Genomic DNA, 19,638 nt, shown 5'->3' on the forward strand with positions numbered 1-19,638 from the left:
CATTCTGCTTAAAATGTCTTAAAGAACTCAGGGGTTTTTTTTGTTGCAATAGAGTATTGGAGTAGGGTTTGAGTAGATTTAAACATTACCTCAGCAGAAGCATGGTACTGTATGAAAGTAGCAGAAATGGCATGGCTGAATGGGTCACCTGCTTTGGGTGCCATATCTTGTCTAACCAGAAGAGCCAGATCCACCAACTAGAAGAGAATAATGAAGAAAACAAACTTAGAAGCTGGAGCTGACCACTGAAGCTACAGGATCATCATCATCATCATCACACACACACACAAATGCACACACAACAAAAAGATTCCAACGTGAACACTACTTGCAGTTCCATTTATCTACTTGCTCTAAGTTCATCTTTGCTCTAGGCTCTACAGAAGTCTAAAAGACATAACGTCATGTCCTCTGTGGTGTTCCTAATGATCTCAAAGAGTCTTACAAAATTATCCCTTCAGTCTCCCAATGCATTCAGTTTTAAAATCTATATTGAAACATAGACATATATACATTTTTAAATTAAATATATGTACATACTTAAATTATTAGCAATACATACCACTTTCTTGGCAGGAGAAATAGAGTTCAAAATAATAAAAATAGTGACAGTCCATACTTTAAAGTTTACAAAGCCTCCATTGTACAATGCACTGTACAATGTAGTATAAGTGTTGCTGTTCCCCATAACGCTACCCGCCTCCAGAGAGAGAACTGACAAACTCTGAGCACGTAATGAAACGTACTTTTTTCACTTTCTTTGTCTTCCTTTTTTTGTCTGTGTTTTCTTTTTCAACATGGATATGTTTTACATGATTTCACATGTACAATTGATATAAATTGCTTGCCTCTCAAGCCAGAGGAAGGAGGGAGAGAATTTGGAATTCAAAATTATAGCGAGGGAATGTTGAAAATTTTTCTTACATGTAATTGGGAAATAATGAAATGCATAAAATATATATTTTAAAAAGTGTTGCTGTTTTCATTTTAGAGGTGAGAAAATGGAAAGAGATGAAGCAATTTACTCAAGGTGACATATTTAATGAATGGTGTAGAAAGGGAATAGAAGCTACGTGAAGGGAAGGGATAGTTTTTAGTTATGTTTTTTTAGCCCATGAACTGGTACATACCATGAAGCATATGAATGCTTCATAAATGTTTGCTGCATTAAATTGAATAGATTGAATAGATTATACTACACATGGCTGAAACGTTAAAATTCCCTCATAGTTAGGAATCGGTATTCTAGAAAACTGTATTCACATGCAATATTTTTATACACATGCTCCAATTGATCAATCAACCATCAAATATATTTTAGGTACTTGCTATGTGCCAGATACTGTGCTAAGTATTGAAGATACAAAGACAGAAACAGAAAAAGCTTTCACCCTCAAGAAGCTTACATTTTATCAAAGAGAAAGCTTGTATACATATAAGCACAAACAAATATACAATAAATTGATACAAGGGATTGGGGAGCACTAACAGCTAGTGGGTTCACGAAAGGACTCAAGTAGAAGCTGATGCTTTAGTAGAGCTTGGAATGAAGTGAGGGAGTCTAAGAGATATGGGAGACAGCCTATACAAACATACGGAGGAAAGCAGGAGGTGAAACATTGTGTGTGAAGAAGAAACAGGCCAGCTTGGTTGGAGCTACAAAACTACTGGACCCTGTGTATCAGTAAGCACCTCAACATACACAGGGGGGCCTGCTATCACAAGTTCTTTGGTCTGCTTCTCTAAAAGTAAAGGCAGCTTTTGAGAAGTTACCAATCACTTTAACCAAGCACAGGTATCAGAGAAAATCAAAGTCAAAATTTCAGAGAAAATATGGAGGAAATCAAAAGTCAACAAACAGAACTTCCAAAACTGTCTGGCCATTATATACATACACAGTTACCAGAGAGGGAAGTACCAACTTCTGGGTTGGGGCAGTGTGTGTGTCTGTGTGTGTGTGTGTGTGGGGTGGTCCTGCCTACTTCTCTATGTTTGTATAGGCTGTCTCCCATATCTCTTAGACTGGTATGTATCCAGGGAAATAAAGAAGCGGTCTTGATGAAGGACCCAGGAATTTTAGGGCATGTGTTAGCAGTAGGGCCTGTAGAGCAAACATGACCCAAAGCCTGTTTTTGTACCATATTTAACTGATGGGCCAAAAAAAAAAAAAAAAAAAGATTGTGGCCCAATTTTGGCTGATGGGCTATAGCTTCCTGACCTGCATCTAAGGAGAAGAATCCTGTGTTTAGTATGTTTTAAGTGTCCAATAAATGTATTTCTCATTGATTTATTCCCAAAGTATGTAAAGTATTGTTTTGAATTTTATCATAGCATGTAAACATTAAGTATTATTATTCTTTAAAAATGCAACAAGTGGTATTATTGGCATTTATTCTCAGTTGGTTTCAGTGAGGATTTCTAATTTTAATTTTTGAAAATTATTTCTAAATCCAAAAGCATGTTCATTTCTTTCAATCAGCTACATCTATGGAAAGTTTAGCTCATTCGGACCATAATGCCATAACCAAGCACTCATCTGGTGGCAGTACATCTAAATTGTAGGTAAAAGTCCCAAGGCAAAAATAAGCCGTCTTAACTTCTGGTCTTGTAAAACCATATCTAAGAAGTAAAAGTATAGGAATCATCTTAGAAAATTACAATTTTTATAGATTTTTAAATTATAACCATTTTTAGGATTCAGGTTGCTTAGGTTTCAGTGAGATGATATTTAAAAAGCATTTTTAAAAAAGAGAAAAGGAGGTAGCTAAAAAGATTAGATAGAGAAGATTAGTTAAAACACAGGGAAAGGCAAACAAGAGGCATAGTTGAAAACTGAATGGAACAAAAGAGAAAATTTGCTTTACTGAAACAGCAAAATATAATGAAAATTAGGGAAGCAACCAAATACAAATGAACTCAACATCCAAAGAGATTGATAACTAATAGAAGATTTGAGGTCTGAAGTCATGTGCCTTTAAAAATCAGGCATCATTTAGGATCCTTGGATGAAGGAAGGATGAAAGCATAGAATATTATACTGTTCTCATGTTTTGTTATTAGATTCTAGTCCTCCAGGACAAATACTGTGCCTACAAGTTTCCTTTAATAGCAAATACAATTTTCCACTCTACCAACATGTTATTCAACTGCTACTTGTTAGGTGAATGATCCCATACTAGACCTGTGAAGTACACATATGAAAAATGACAGTTTCTGACCTCAGAAGCTTATAGTTAAGGCATGTATGGTTTACAAAGCACTTTTACATATATTCTTTTTTTTTTTTTTATGGTGCCAATTTTAAATAATTTTTATTCTCCAGGACAAGAATTGCATTTCCACTTGTTTACAGTACTGATAAAGTGCAATGTTGTTCACTTCTCTCCCCTCTGCACACATTCAAGTATTCAGAATGCCCAGATTTATACAGTAGCTTAAATGTTACTTTTAAACTGCCACTGCCTTGGCTACAAATTTTGAGTCCTTCAATTTTTGGAAAAGCTGTGTGGAATGCTCTTTCTTCTGTTGTTTAGTCCACCTCTTCAATGGTGGGTCCAGAAGAAGCACCTCCAGATGGGGCTGCTCCACCCCCCGGGAATCCACCAGGCATGCCTCCTGGCATGCCCCCTGCACTCTGGTACAGCTTGGTAATGATGGGGTTGCAGACCTTCTCCAACTCTTTCTGCTGATGCTCAAATTCTTCCTTCTCAGCAGTCTGGTTCTTATCCAGCCAGCTGATTATTTCATTACATTTGTCAAGGATCTTCTGTTTGTCTTCATCACCAATTTTGCCTTGCAGTTTTTCATCCTCCACTGTAGCCTTCATGTTGAAAGCATAAGATTCAAGAGAATTCTTGGAAGACACCTTGTCTCTCTGCTTCTCATCCTCAGCCTTGTATTTCTCAGCCTCCTGGACCATACGCTCAATGTCTTCCTTGCTCAGACGTCCTTTATCATTGGTGATGGTGATCTTGTTCTCCTTGCCTGTGCTCTTATCCACAGCAGAAACATTGAGAATGCCATTTGCATCAATGTCAAATGTCACTTCAATCTGAGGAACACCTCTGGGTGCTGGAGGGATTCCTGTGAGCTCAAATTTGCCAAGCAGGTTGTTATCCTTTGTCATTGCCCTCTCACCTTCATAAACCTGAATAAGCACACCAGGTTGGTTGTCCGAATAGGTGGTAAATGTCTGTGTCTGCTTGGTGGGGATGGTGGTATTACGTTTGATCAGAACCATCATAACTCCACCAGCAGTTTCAATTCCAAGAGAAAGAGGAGTGACATCCAACAGCAACAAGTCCTGCACGTTCTCAGATTTATCTCCAGACAAAATGGCAGCCTGAACAGCTGCACCATAAGCAACAGCCTCATCAGGATTGATACTCTTGTTGAGCTCCTTGCCATTGAAGAAGTCTTGCAAAAGCTTCTGGATTTTCGGAATTCGAGTGGAACCACCCACCAGGACGATGTCATGAATCTGTGATTTATCTAGCCTGGCATCTCTTAAGGCCTTTTCCACAGGGTCCAGCGTACCACGGAAGAGATCAGCATTCAGCTCTTCGAAACGGGCTCAAGTGATTGATGTATAGAAGTCGATACCTTCATAGAGGGAGTCAATCTCAATACTGGCCTGGGTACTAGAAGAGAGGGTGCGTTTTGCACGTTCACAAGCGGTGCGAAGACGGCGAACAGCCCTCTTGTTCTCACTGATGTCCTTCTTGTGCTTTCACTTGAACTCGGCAATGAAATGGTTGACCATTCGGTTGTCAAAGTCCTCCCCACCCAAGTGGGTGTCCCCAGCTGTGGACTTGACCTCAAAGATGCCATCTTCAATGGTAAGAATGGAGACATCGAAAGTACCACCTCCAAGGTCAAAGATCAACACCCTTCTCTCGGCACCAACCTTTTTGTCCAAGCCATAAGCAATAGCAGCAGCAGTTGGCTCATTGATGATTCGGAGCACATTGAGACCAGCAATGGTGCCAGCATCTTTAGTGGCCTGACGTTGGGAATCGTTGAAATAGGCTGGTACTGTGACGACGACATTTGTGACTGTCTTCCCAAGATAAGCTTCAGCAATTTCTTTCATCTTGGTCAAGACCATAGAAGACACTTCCTCTGGATAGAAACTTTTGGTCTCCCCTTTGTACTCCACTTGGACCTTAGGCCTGCCTGCATCATTCACCACTGTGAAAGGCCAGTGCTTCATGTCTGACTGTACAACTGCATCATCAAATCTGCGACCAATCAGACGTTTGGCATCAAAAACTGTGTTGGTGGGGTTCATTGCAACTTGATTCTTTGCAGCATCACCGATTAAACGTTCTGTGTCGGTGAAGGTGACATAGCTGGGGGTGGTCCTGTTTCCTTGGTCATTAGCAATGATCTCCACTTTCCCATGTTGGAAGACTCCCACACAGGAGTAAGTGGTGCCAAGATCAATGCCAACTGCGGGTCCCTTCGACATGGTTGCTGGGGAACCGGGGGTCGTAGCTGACCGCTGTGGGGAAAGAAGAGCTGCTGCTGTGCTGAGTAGCTACATATATTCTTTCAATAGATTCTCTTTACAATCCTGTGAGGGGGGAGGCTGACCACATTACCATAAATACCAGTAGGAGTGCTCATTGTATTCAGTTAAGTGCTTTTTATACTTCTCACCAACTCATAAAGATTCATTTCTCATGAGGCATCATCTGGTTTTCAGCAAAGGCTCCCTACAAGTCCCACAGTTTCATGGTTGAGAAGTTAGACACAGGAGGCAGTCATGTAGATGGCCTTAGGTCACAGTTAAACAGAGAAGAATATTGATCCAAAAAGATTTCTGCTTTCCAGTGTTGGCTCCCAAATGAAAACTCTATCACTTTCATCTTAAAATCTTCCAGTAGTTCTCAATCTTTTAAAATTTTATTATTTTATTTTTTAACATTGATTTTTAAAAATGTTGAGTTCCAGATTCTCTCCTCTCTCCCATTATACATGTGAAGTTATGCAAAACATATTTCTACATTACTTATGTTGCAAAAAAACAAAACAAAACAGAAAAACAAAGTGAAAAACAATATGCTTCAATCTGCACTCAAAATTCTTTCCTTCTTTCTCTGGAGGTAGATAAAATTTTTCATCATGTGTATTTCGGCATTTTCTTGGATTACTGTATTGATCAGAAATAGCTGAGTCTTTTATAGTTGATCACTGTTAAAATAATGTTATTATGGTATGTAATGTTCTCCCGGTTCTGTTCACTACATTTTGCATCAGCTCTTCCCAGACAGTAAGTCTTCCCAGGTTTTTCTGAAGCCATTCTGCTCATCATTTCTTATAGCACAATAGTATTCTATCACAATCATATACCACAGCTTGTTCAGCCATCCCCCAATTCATTGTCTATTTCTTTTTTATCACAAACAAGCTAATATAAATATCAATCTTTTCTTGGAGATTCAATTTAAGGTGGGAGTATGTGAGCCCACCTCTACTAATATTTCCTCCTTCAGAACCATTTTTACATCCTTTTGCAATTAAGACAGCAGGTAAAAATATGTTGGCTGCATCAAGATCTAACAAAAAGTTATAGAGTAGTTAGAAATTACATTATTTCTTGCATAGGGTTTTACCCTAGAAAACTTGTTCAAGTTTTTCCCTAGATCCACATAAAGAGAAATATATTGTCTTACCTGGGCCACAGTCTCATATGCTAAATAGGCTAGAATCTCCATGGCAATAACATTTGGTTTGATCTCCATACTGCTACAATCCAACCAATCTCGGAACTTGGAAGCTTTTTTGGCTGCTCAATAAAAATAGCAGAGCACAGAATTTAACTTGTTTTGTTGTTATTGTTTTTAATTATTTTATTTGTTTTCAGTGTTCTACAATCACTTCCATAGATCTTAGAATTTTTTCCCTCCCTCCCCTTCCCTTCCCAAAACAGTGTGCAATCTTATATAGGTTCTACACATACATTCCTATTAAATGCATGTTGCATAGAAAAATTAAAATGAATGGTAGAAATCATAAAACAAAACAAAACAAAGCATAATACAAAAGGAAATAGTCTGTTTCTATCTGCAATACAATTCCATAGTTCTTTCTCTAGATTTGGGAGGCGTTTTGCCTCGAGTCCATTGGGAATTTTTTAAGTCCATGTATTTCAATGAAGTACTAAGTCCCCCAGAAAAATTCCTCACACACTGTGGTTGCTGCTATGTACAAAGTTCTCCTGGTTCTACTCCTTTCACTCAGCATCAGTTCATATAAGTCTTTCCAGGCCTCTCTGAAGTCTTCCTGCTCATCATTTCTTATAGCACAATAATATCCATTACATTCATATACCACAACTTGTTCAGCCATTCCCCAATTGATGGGCACCCCCTTGATTTCCAGTTTTTGGCCACAACAAAGAGAGCTGCTATAAATATTTTTTGTACATGTGGGACCCTTTCCCATTTGATGATCTCTTTGGGATAGAGCCCCAGAATTGATATTGCTGGATCAAAGGGTATACACATTTTTGTAGCCCTTTGGGCATAATTCCAAATTGCTCCCCCAAATGGTTGGATCAGTTCACAGCTCCACTAACAATGAATTAGTGTTCCAACTCTCCCACATCTTCTCCAACATTTATCATCTTCCTGTTTTGTCATGTTAACCAATCTGATAGGTGTGATGTGTTACCTCAGAGCTGTTTTGATTTGCATCCCTCTAATCAACAGTGATTTAGAGCATTTTTTTCATATGACTATAGACAGCTTTAATTTCTTCCTCTGAAAACTGGCTATTCATATTCTTTGACCATTTATCAACTGGGAAATGACCTGTATTCTTGCAAATTTTAGAAATGAGGCCTTTATCACAGACACTAGCTGCAAAAATTCTTTCCCCGTTTTCTGCTTCCCTTCTAATCTTGGTTATATTGGGTTTGTTTGTGCAAAAACTTTTCAATTTAATGTTATCGGAATCATCCATTTTACACTTTATAATGTTGGTCAGAAATTTCTCCATTCTCCATAAATCTGACAAATACACTATTCCTTGCTCCCTGAAATTGCTTATAGCATCAATTTTTATACCTAGATCATGTAATCCACTTGAACTTTATTCTTGTGTACAGTGTCAGGCATTGGTCTATGCCCTATTTCCACCACACCGTTATCCAGTTTTCCCAGCAATTTTTGTTAAACAGTGAGTTCTTATCTCAGAAGTTGAGGTCCTTGGGTTTATCAAACAGTAGATTGCTATCTTCATTGACTACTGTGTCTTGAGTACCTAACCAATTCCACTGGTCCACCCTTCCCTTTCTTAGCCAGTACCAAGTGCCTTTGATGATTGCTGCTTTATAACACATTTTGAGATCTGGTAGGGCTAGATCACCTTCCCTAGCATTTCTCCTCATTAGTTCCCTTGATATTCTGAATCTTTTGTTCTTCCAGATGAATTTTGATATTATTTTTTCTAGCTCTAGAAAATAATTATCTGACAGTTTTATTGATATGGCACTGAATAAGTAAATTAATTTAGGTAGAATTGTCACTTTTATTATATTGGCTCTGCCCACCCATGAGCAACTGATGTTTATCCACTTACTTATATCTGACTTTATTTGTGGGAAAAGTGTTTTGTAATTGTATAAATATAGTCTCTGGGTTGTTTTGTCAGGTAGACTCCCAGGTATTTTATATTGTCTACCCTAGCTTTAAATGGGATTTCTCTTTCTATGTCTTGCTGGTGGGCTTTGTTAGTAACATAGAGAAATGCAGATGATTTATGTGGGTTTATTTTATAACCTGCAAATCTGCCAAAGTTGTTTATTATTTCAGGTAGTTTTTTACTTCATTCTCTGGGATTCTCTAAGTATATCATCATATCATCTGCAAAGAGTGATAACTTAGTTTCTTCTTTGCCTATTCTAATTTCTTCAATTTCTTTTTCTTCTCTTATTGCTACAGCTAGCATTTCTAATACCATATTGAATAACAGTGATGATAATGGACATCATTGTTTCTCCTCTGATCTTACTGGAAATGCATCTAGCTTATCCCCATTGCATATAATGCTTGCTGATGGTTTTAGGTAGATACTGCTTATTATTTTATGGAAAGTTCCATTTATTCCTATGCTTTCCAGTGTTTTCAATAGAAATGGGGATTGTGTTTTGTCAAAAGCTTTTTCTGTATCTATTGAGATAATCAGAATTTAATTTTTAATGACTCCATACTACACACCAACTTCAACATTGAAAAACAAGTACTTTGCTTGAGAATTTCATATGGAATGATGTAATGAAGATGAAACTTAGTGTTTTGGACATCAGCCAATGTGCAGAGACTCTAATCCCAAAGAGCCCATATTTGCCCATATTTCAGAGGGCAACACACTTGCTAAGAAATGTATCAGTAGTCAGCTGTTTGGGTCCTGTGATATGTAGCCCAGTTTCATTGCAGACACTGTTTGGCAACTAATGTGGTTTACTAAACTATTTGTGTACTGTGTATATTACCTCAGTGTAAATGATGACTAGTCACATTCGTTCCTTCATTCAACATTCAATTTGGTGGGAAAGAATTTGTGGTAGAAGAAAGGGCATTCCAGGGCAGGCCATATTGTGAAAAATTTCAAAATGTCTAAATTAGTGTTCATTTACTCTTTCTATAGGATAAAGTCCAAATTCTTCACTTTGACGTTCAAAATTTTCTTCTAGCTGACTCTTCTAATTCCATTATTCACTATTTCCCAACTGATTCAAAAGTACAAGTCTACTTGCTTTATGTACTTATCTCTGTTTGTTAACACCGTTCCCTCTTCCACTCCCCCTTTAGAATGTTCTCTACAACTTCTTTGCTTTATCTGAATCTTATCCATTATTATGGACCCAGGTAGAGTTTTATCTCCTTGACTTCTCAAGGTCTCAGTATTCTTTCTCAACTCTGAATCCCTAGAGGATACCTTGTGTAAGATACTAATTTGGTATGGAACATAAAACACACTGCACTTACAGTCAATGAAATTTTAAGCTTGTTGAGGATTATGCCCATAACTTAAGCCTCTTTTTGTATCTCTCTCAATATCTAACAGAGTCCCTTGAACATCCTGAGTGCTTGATACACATTAGTTGAAGACTTTCATCTGAACCTGGCTTTCTATGCTGAGATTATAAACTTCTTCCATTTAATTTCATAAGGCTATATTCCCTAACTACTAGTATTCTGATTATTATTTTAACTAGTACACCAGAAGAAAAAGACTTGATAGTAAGACATTATTGAATCCATGAAATAATGATTGCTAAAAAAACACACTGCTCACTTTTCTGATGAATCTAGATTCAGGTCTATAAAATATAAAACTATAATTCAAAATGTAGGTCTTTGATCCTTATAGAGTCTTCATGGATTCCACAAAGGACACAGCTTTCATTTAAATAAATCACACAAGACGTTAAGTCTTGCTACAGAAGTAAGCATCCAAAACTGACAAGTATGGTAGAAATTATTATAATTCCTTTTAAAGCTATCTCCCTAAAGTCACCAATCATCTGGATATTCCCTGACATGCAGCCATTCCATTTAGTCAGTATGCTGCAACTGCTCATGAACACTTGTTTAACATCTGTGGAATACTTTTGAACTTAGATTTAAAAGGCATCAATTGCCTCAGTCAGTAAAAGGCAGTAAGCAAACTTTTTTCCCTGACTGATGGCAGTAATATAACAATAGGCATTATGTGACAGGCCCCTAGAGAGTTTGTTGTAGGAGGGGGTGGATGGGGAAGGGTAGGAATTAGTTGAGCATTCAATTAGATTCACCCGAGTTATAGAATTAATAAGTTAAAATTTTTCTTCTTTAAGAAGAACCTCGATCATTTTTGTCTTTCCTGCATCATTCTAATTTTTATAGGACTGAGCTCTTGAGGAGAGCAACACACACTGCAGATAAAGGCAAATTAAAATAAAGGGATGCATATAGGATGACTCTTTGAAAGGGAAAGGGAGAAGAAAACAAGGAAATTTAGGCAACGAGAAAAGCTATCAATAAATTTTTTTTTTTTTTAAGAATGAAGGACTATAAGTAAATAAAGCAGGTACTGCATAGATGGTTGGAATGGTGAATGGGATGGGGAACCTTTCAATTCTAAGTATGAACTCAGTCTTGTGCTACTTGCAAGTCCATTTGATCTTCCACTCTCTCTCTCAATCCACTCTTGGAATCACCACTAGTGTCCCTCAGTGCCTGATGCCTGGACTGTCCACCATGCTGGCCTCCTTATTTCATCCATTGAGTTATGGGCCTCCATTTTGGTGATGGGCTGAGGCTGGTCATATTTCATTCCTCACCCACTCCCCATCTGTGCTGCTGACTCTAGAGACTTTGCCATCATGCTCAGCCAAACGACCCTTGTTTTTCAGCTTCTTTTTATGTGTTGCTTTCCCCCTTTAGAGGGTAAGCTCTTTGAGGGCAATGACTGTCTTGCTTTTGCTTTTATTATTCCCCAGTGCTTAGCACAATGCCTGGCACACAGTAAGAACTTCACAATGATGGTTGTCTTTTGCCTCTTTGCTTGACTAGAAAAATCTTTCTTATGCTTCCATCGAGCTAAAACAATCTTTGTCCTCTGAACATGTGCTGTATTTTCTTGCTCATCTTGTTCACTATTTCTCAAATTCCGTGCTTCCTCTTCATCACTGAATTGAAATGCCACTTTTTTCCCAGTTGGAAATGACTTGATTCAGACTTTACATGATACTTTGCTTAGAAACTCTTTACTGTGCAATTACCAACAATATTTTGTATTATTGTTCTCCATATTTGTGTCTTATCTCACTGCTATACTGTAAGCTCCAAGAAGGTTGCCTTTTCAAGATTCTGCATTGAGTATTTAGCATCTGATGAATGAATGCATGTATATGGACTAATCTTGTTAACTGTGCAACAATGCAAAGATTAAGTAATTACAAATAATTCTCTCAAGCATTTTAATGAACAGACTAAACATGGTCTGCACAATATCTTTTTATCACAATCACTAATAAGGAAGCTAATTCAATTGGTTGGGGCTTGTTCTCCCTTCCTTTCTACTCTTCTTTGTCTAAAACTCTCTTCAAGGCACACTATGCACAAAGCATTATTGACTTGCTACTATCTGACTCTTGTCATTCCAATATTCCTTCCATACCTTAACCCTCACCTGACTTGTTTATAATCCATTCCTTACTCTCCTCCTGATATGCCTTCTCTTTTCTTCTTTGAAAATTTATTCCTGTCACTTTCTTAAAGCCTCATCTATGTACCTAGACTTTAAAAGTATGGATGTTAATAAGTTCAATGATAAGATGGGGTGATCCCATAGTCTGAGACTCTAAAGGGGAAACAAGCTCAAACAGGAATGGCAGACCCTCATGAATGAAGTTCCAGTGACAATACTGAAATAGATTCAAATAAAGAAGAAAAGATAGCTTCAAAAAAGACTGAGGTTTTATAAGATCTTTAACAAGAAAGTTAGGTTTTAAAAGGCTACAAACAAGACACTGAGGTGAGAACAAGGAACTGAGGACAAATACAAAAGAATGGCAAGAATAGTGCCAGGAAAGCTGCAGTCTAAAATGAACTGAGTCTAGTAAAAAAAGGATTTTGACACTAGAGGCAACAGAAATATAAATGAAAAGACAGTATGTCCCTGCTCTGACTGGACAGGAAGATGATAATAGATAATAGAATTACTCAATTTTTATTTTTTCCCTGTTTTCTTTATCAAAGAGGATAATTTTCCAACTGGGAAGGATAGGCTAGATTTGAACAACAGGAAATTAAAGGTTCACTTCCTCTTTTGTGGTTTTGCGCAATACTCAGTTTGGGGCAATTTCTTCTAGGTTATTATGCACTATCTTTTGTCTTCTAAAGCACCATATTTCAAGCTTTCCACTCCTATGGTATGATAGGTGCTAAATCTTGAGATATTGACTACATGGCTCCTTGGCTCTTAAATCAGTCCTTTTTGGCTGCTTGTGGAACTTTTTTTTGACCTGGAAACTATAGGTGTTGGCCATAAAATTCTTGGGAGTTTTCATTTTGTGGGTTCTTTTAGTAGGTGATTAGTATATTATTTCTATTTCTGCTTTGCTCTCTGATTCTAAGAGGTCCAGACAGTTTTATGATTCTATGATTTCTAGGCTTTCTTTTTAGGGGGGGAGGGTCATGGCTTTCAGGTAGTCTAATGATTCTTAAGTTGTCTTTCCCTTGTCTGTTTTTTGCTGTTAGGTACTTCACACTTCTATTTTTTTCAGTCTTTTGACTTTGTTTCTAACATTTCTTGTTGTCTCATGGAGTTATTACCTTCTATTTGGTTAACTCTAATGCTCAGGGAAGCATTTTTCCCTGAATTCTATGGCCAACACCTACTAGACTTACCTACTATAAGACAACTATATAGTTGTGCCAGTTCACAGTGATAAAACTCCAGTTTCCTCTTTGGTCTGACATTTCTACTGTGGCTATTTTTCTGTAGGCTTCAAATTGGGCTGGTGGTTAGTGCTGAGACTCCATTCACTCCCTGGGGTAAGAACCACAGGGCTACTGTAGGATTCTGAACTTGTTCCTCACTCAGTACATACCCTGGGGATATGACCATTCTTCACTTTGGCATGCTACCCCTGGGTGCAAATCTTTCCTCTGAACCACTTAGATCTGTGACCTGGGACACAATGACAGTGAGTGATAGAGCTGACAGTTGGCACTTGTTCCTGGAGCCTAAACAAAGTCAGAATTCCTCTTTATGGCTCTGGTACCACTTCTTGCTCTAATGCATAGCCACAGTCCTTTTTCAGTTCATGTATATTGGAAGAGTGACCTGGGCCACACCCTGTTACCACTATCTACAGACCTCTCTGTCTGTCTTTCTATGCAAACTTGGAACGGACAAATGATTCAATGTGATTTTTTTCCCCTTATATTTCTCAATAAAGACTCAAGTCTGGTAAATTTTCAAGATCTTTGTGGAAGAATTTTGTGGGAGGAACTGAGCTGCACTTTCTGTTACTTTGACATCTTGGCTGTGCTCAATAGCAGGGAACTGCATCCCAAGATAAGTGAGGCAATGGAAACAGGCCTTTAGTGAGTCTAAGACACTTGATCTCAATAAGTTACATCACAGCATACTGAAAGAACCTGTAAATGTGATTACTGAATCCTTTAAGTGAGCTTTGAGGACATGTGGTGAACTAGAGAATAAGCATAGAGCTGAAAGTGGGCAAATATTATTCTTATATTCAAAAAAAGAGGCATATACTTTAAACTATAAGTCAGTGAGTTTAATATTAATTCCAGATAAAATTCTAGAATGGGTTATTAAAGGTATCCTTTGAAAACCTCTTAGAACAGGAGTAGCCAGGGACCACTAAGGGATAACATGAGTTTACTAAGAATGATTCATGTGAGACTAACCTCATTTTCCTTTAAAAAAAGTTATTAGAACAGGAGAACATTATGGACATATATATGGATTTTACCAAAGCATTTAAAGTCTTTCACAAAAGAAAAGATAAAGAAAAATTGATTAGATTATAGTAGTTATTGATGGGTTAGGAACTAGTTGAATGACTGGATCTGAAGAAGATGAATTAGTGGGTCCATGCCAACCTGAAGGAGGTCCTTAGTGGAATACTTGAGGACTCTCTCATTAGTTCTATTATTTTAAAAATTTGTACCACTGAGTTGGCTTGTCCCTGATGGTATTGTATGTGATGGGAAGCTGGGAGGGAGCTTTTAATATATCTGATGACAGAAGTGGAATTCAAAAAGATCTTGACATGCTGGAGCAATGCAAATAAATGAGGAGATGGTAAAGTCCTGGAATGGAATTTTTTTGAAACTCAGGTATACACATAAAAAGAGATATAGATATAAAAATTAGTCTATGTGAAAAGACTTCAGGGATCTTGTGAACTTCAAGTGCAATATGAATAGGCTGCATGATAAATTTGCCCTCAAAACTAACATTGTCTGTTTTGTGGGGTGTGGGGTGGAATGGGAAGAAGAAGGTTTTGACAGCCTGCCCATAGTCTCATGGACTGTATGTACCAGAGCATGCATTAATAGAAGCATGCTATCCAGAAGAAGGGAGGTGATAATCCCCTTGAACTCTGTCTTGGTCAGACTATATCTGCAGTATTCTGGCTAGTTCTGGGGGGCAGATTTCAGAACAGCTATTGACAATCTGTAGCATGTACAGAATGTGATGATCTGGTTGATGAAGTAAGTTGAAGCTATATCATAAGGACTAGTCGAAGGAACAAGGGATGAGAACCAAAGAATGACAACAAACAAGAAGGGGGTATAAATATTGGAATGGTAGTCACGTTACAAGATGTGTTATGCCTGGTTCCAAGAGGCAAAATTAGGCCCGATGGGTAGAAAAAATAAGTAGGAAGATTTGGGCTCATTATAAGGAACAAGTTGAGTTGTTTTCAGTCATGTTCAACTCTTTGTGAGCACATTTGGGGTATTCCTGGCAGAAATACTGGGAGGGTTTGCCATTTCCTTCTTCAGCTCATTTTACCACTGAGGAAACAAAGTGAGGCAAACGGGATTAAGTGATTTGCCCAGGCTAGTAAGTGTCTGAGGTGGGACTGGAACTTAGGAAGATGGTCTTTCTGACTCCAGGCCTGGCACTCTATTGATCACCACCTAGCTGCTCAAATAATAGAGTGGTTGGGGAAATGCATAACTATCACCAGATACTGTGAGGTCCCTATTGCTAGAGATCTTCAAGATTTTAGATCTACTAGTAGAGAATATTGTAGACAAGACTGAAACTTTGGGTAGGAGTTGGATTTGATAACTATTGAGAACCCTACTAACTCTTGAGTTCTATGACTCTTTAATGTAGGGATAAAGTTCCAAGTATGCATACAGATGCAGTAGATGGCAAATAAGCAACTTTTTACCATGCCCTCTATAAAAATGGCCTGGGTAGCAAAAGATGTAAATGCAGAAGATTTTAAAAACAGAAAGACCTCTAGGGAAGGTGTAGGAGGAGGAATAATGGAAGAAATATCTATAAAGGTATATAATAAAAGAAATATCTGATCTTCCCTCAACTATCAAAATTTCCCCTTATTTACCTAAGTATAACAACTAGAGATATGGGGGGGGGGGGGGGTTGTCCTTGATTAATTTCTATACTATACCCTTAGAGGCCAAAGGTTTCATGGAAGGCTGACCTTCCCAATGCAGAGCGCAATGAGTCAAAATTTCGATCAGAGATTCAAGGAAAATATGTTTGATAGGATGCCAGTTCTTACAATTTGATGTATCAAAAAGACAGGGAAAGGAATATGTCCATCTCTTCCATGGGAAGTGTTTCTGGATTTCCTAACATACTTGGATAAGAGCATTCATAACCACAACATGTTAAGAGGGCAGCACAGATTCTCTCACCCAGGTTTACACAAATGTGACATGCCCATGAGTACCAAATAAATATTTTTAAAAGACCTACACACAGACAAAACCCAATCTAATTCAAGAGACAATAAACACAGCATTCAGTTTTATACCATTATTTAATAAATGAGTTTCCTTTTCTAAAAACTGGTATTTCAGCATTATAGTTTAATACTCTTATTATATTTTAAAAATTGTTTACTCATACTTTAATTTCTAATGACAGGCAAAATCCAATTAATTCTAACAAACATTTATTAAACACTCACTCTATGTATGGCACTTTGTAAGTTCTGGATTTCTAATCTACTAGCCATATGTAATGGTAGATTAATTTCTCTAGTGAATTAAACTCCAAATGTGATTGTTAAAAATATAGCTCAGTAGCATTTCAATGCTATTTTATAAATGTAAGATTTATACCTGTACCAAGCCTTCATTATAATTTTTGGGTTTAAAAATGGCATTATAAAAAATCTCTCACTTGCTAAAATTGCCATAATCTGAAGTGCTACTGACTCAGGGCTTCACAGTTGTAGGATGCCAAATTATAAGTCAGATAGGAGAGTGTATTGAATTAGAAAAAAAGAAATGCTTGTTCCCAAAACATGTTTTTCCTACATTTTGCTGACATTTACATAAGATACTAATGGTGATGTGTCATTTATTTGCACTTTATGACACATAAATGAAGCACTCATTGCTCCAAATAAATACTTCATTATTGTCAACTACACAATTGCTTCTCATTTAAAGACACCATTGTTTATAATCCTTTAGTGTTGGGTCATGTGCTATTTTGTCATGTTTTTAGAAGGACCTTTCATCACATGCTCTCTTTGACCTTTAACCCAGAGCCTTAGTCATCATTGAACTGTCGCTGCACTGATGTTTTGCTACATGATCTAGCTCATTAATTTAGAATGATTTTTGTCACGCGCCACAAGTTCTTCTAGTAAGTTGGTGTTCAGTGCTGGGAAAGTTCTAATTCTTCCTCTATGTTATTAATGTTTCCATGACATGGACTAACAAATTTGGCTAATGCTGAATAAGTTCCACAGTAGGAGGTTACTTGGTGAAATTGGAAAGATGCTTAGCCATGTCTGTGGGCAAAAAACAAAGGGGAAAGCTTAATAGTATATTAGCTAATTTTAGATGCTTTCAAAGGAACTGACTATGCTCTGATAGCACAGCATGAACCAATGGCATGTATGGCAACACTGGAATAAAATAGAAAAAGCTGATGTGAAAAAAGTATAAAGATAAATAAAGATGGGAATATGAAGAAAAATCAATTGTTTTCTGATCTTAAAGCAATATATGCTCATACTTTAGAAGGACCTGTGCTTTATCTTTTTCTTTCTTTCTTCTTTCAATTATTCATTTGTTCCTTCCTTTATCCCTTCCTTTTCTTTCATTCACTTCATTTATGAATTAAACAATAACTTACAAAGGACCTACTGTGTGTACAGTGCTATGCTAAGCCTAGGGAGATTCACTAAGACATATTCTATGCCTTTATGGAGCTTACACTTGAGAAAGAAAAAAGCACAAAATACAGATGACCATAGGCTCCAAGTCTTTGGCAATCTAGTGATACATTGGGGATAACATTCTCAAACATGGTGGATGTGATTTTCAGATATTGCTGAAGGTGACCAAATGATTTGTTGGAGTTCTGACATCCCTGGGTGTCTAGTCTATGTAATAGGGTAATAAACACAGTAGCAAATATTAATATATTATCATCCATCTATTACCAAGCACAGGGTTAGATATCTATTATACATTACTTACAGAAACTTAACTGTCGACTTTCACAAAATTCTGCATATTGAGCTGCATCCATCATTCGAGTCTGTCTTTCTGCTCTCTAAAAAAGAAGTTAAAGAATTATTTAAAATGTTATAGCAGCAATATTTTATGGAGGTAATGGATTATACAGGATTCCTTTGAAGTTAGGTGCCATCTACATTTCAGTTTGCTAAGTACAATTTGCAAAACTGCAAATTTAAAAAGCTTTTAAAAAGAAAAATAGATTCTTATTTACAATATTAACATGTAGTTTTCTCCAAAGGGGTTCTTTTGACTTGGTTGTCCATCTAATTCTAGTTAGTAGAACCCAATAATTTCCATGATAAACAATAGCGGGTATATTATTTTTCACTCCCTTTCTTAAGGATGGCAGATGAAATATTAGGGTTCATTTCTGGACCCCTCTGTTTAGATTGTTAGCTAAAATCAGTTTATATTTACTGTTACTAAAGGAGAAGAGCAAAGTAAAGCTTAAAATCTGGATTCGTTCTACCTGTGCCCTTCTGTTTAAGAAGTAGAAGAAGACTACAGGGTAGGGGAGGCAGTGTGAAACACAGTGGAATGAAGATGCAGCTGTTTGGTGACTACTGCTGTCCATTGGTTCTGATGGTATAATTTTCCAATTTTGAAATGGGAGTCAGCCAATGGTATCCCTATATTTTCCCTTCGTTAGAACTCAGAGCCAGAGCTAACAAATCCACATTTTTAAACCAGGAAGAAAACAAAGAAAAAGGTAAACACAGTGCAGTTCCTTTCATCAGAGTCCAGGTATGATTCACAGCCTGGTACAGTTTCATTTGTGGGGTTTTTTTGGATGCCATTTAGCAGATGTTTGCTACTTCACTGTCCCGCAAGAGGTAGGATAATTATAATTCACTCATAGTATGGTGGGAAAGAAGATGACCACTTCCGCTTCCATGGTTAAGAAAGGCATTTTGAAATGAGACATGCCGCTGTTATTTGGTCTGACTTATCAGCCAATGAAAAGAAAACACTCCCTGAGATTGTAGCTTTACTTTGCTCTGGAAAGGTACTGGACAAGTTCTCTTTATCACTGTCATTGGAGCACATAAGTACCATCACCACAGCTTCTCTCAAGGATTTCTTTAATTTTTTTACTGGATTTTTTTTTTTGTTTGACTTTGGAAACCGTCTTGATTCCACAGATATGCCTGGAAACAGGAAAAATGATAGTGTGCCATCTAAAGTTCAACCGGTATGTTGGTAATAAGCTAAACAGTCAGAAAACGCTAATGACCTGTGGTTGCTGCGGTGACCACCATTTCTCCTGGGTACCCATTTTATTTCAACCATCTATACATCTCAACCACTTCAATAAAATCAATCCATAGAGTGTTCTAGTTTGGAAAGACAACTTATGTTGGAA

At 37.3% G+C, this 19,638-nt stretch overlaps 1 protein-coding gene and 1 pseudogene across 13 annotated transcripts in view; both read right to left on the reverse strand.

The window, feature by feature from the left end:
- Window positions 1–19,638, reverse strand: part of SUPT3H (SPT3 homolog, SAGA and STAGA complex component) — a 654,394-nt gene that overhangs the window by 122,755 nt on the left and 512,001 nt on the right. For all 13 annotated transcript variants that reach the window (XM_072642333.1, XM_072642332.1, XM_072642324.1 and 10 more), the window contains 3 exons: window positions 18,234–18,309; window positions 6,678–6,790; window positions 90–197 (listed from right to left, as the gene is read on the reverse strand). In XM_072642333.1, the coding sequence (XP_072498434.1) occupies window positions 90–197; window positions 6,678–6,790; window positions 18,234–18,309 (297 nt within the window). The remainder of the gene's footprint in view (window positions 1–89; window positions 198–6,677; window positions 6,791–18,233; window positions 18,310–19,638) is intronic.
- On the reverse strand, window positions 3,257–5,492 carry LOC140526255 (heat shock cognate 71 kDa protein pseudogene; annotated as a pseudogene).

The sequence above is a fragment of the Notamacropus eugenii genome, chromosome 2 (assembly GCF_028372415.1).
Source record: "Notamacropus eugenii isolate mMacEug1 chromosome 2, mMacEug1.pri_v2, whole genome shotgun sequence".
Classification (NCBI taxonomy): domain Eukaryota; kingdom Metazoa; phylum Chordata; class Mammalia; order Diprotodontia; family Macropodidae; genus Notamacropus; species Notamacropus eugenii.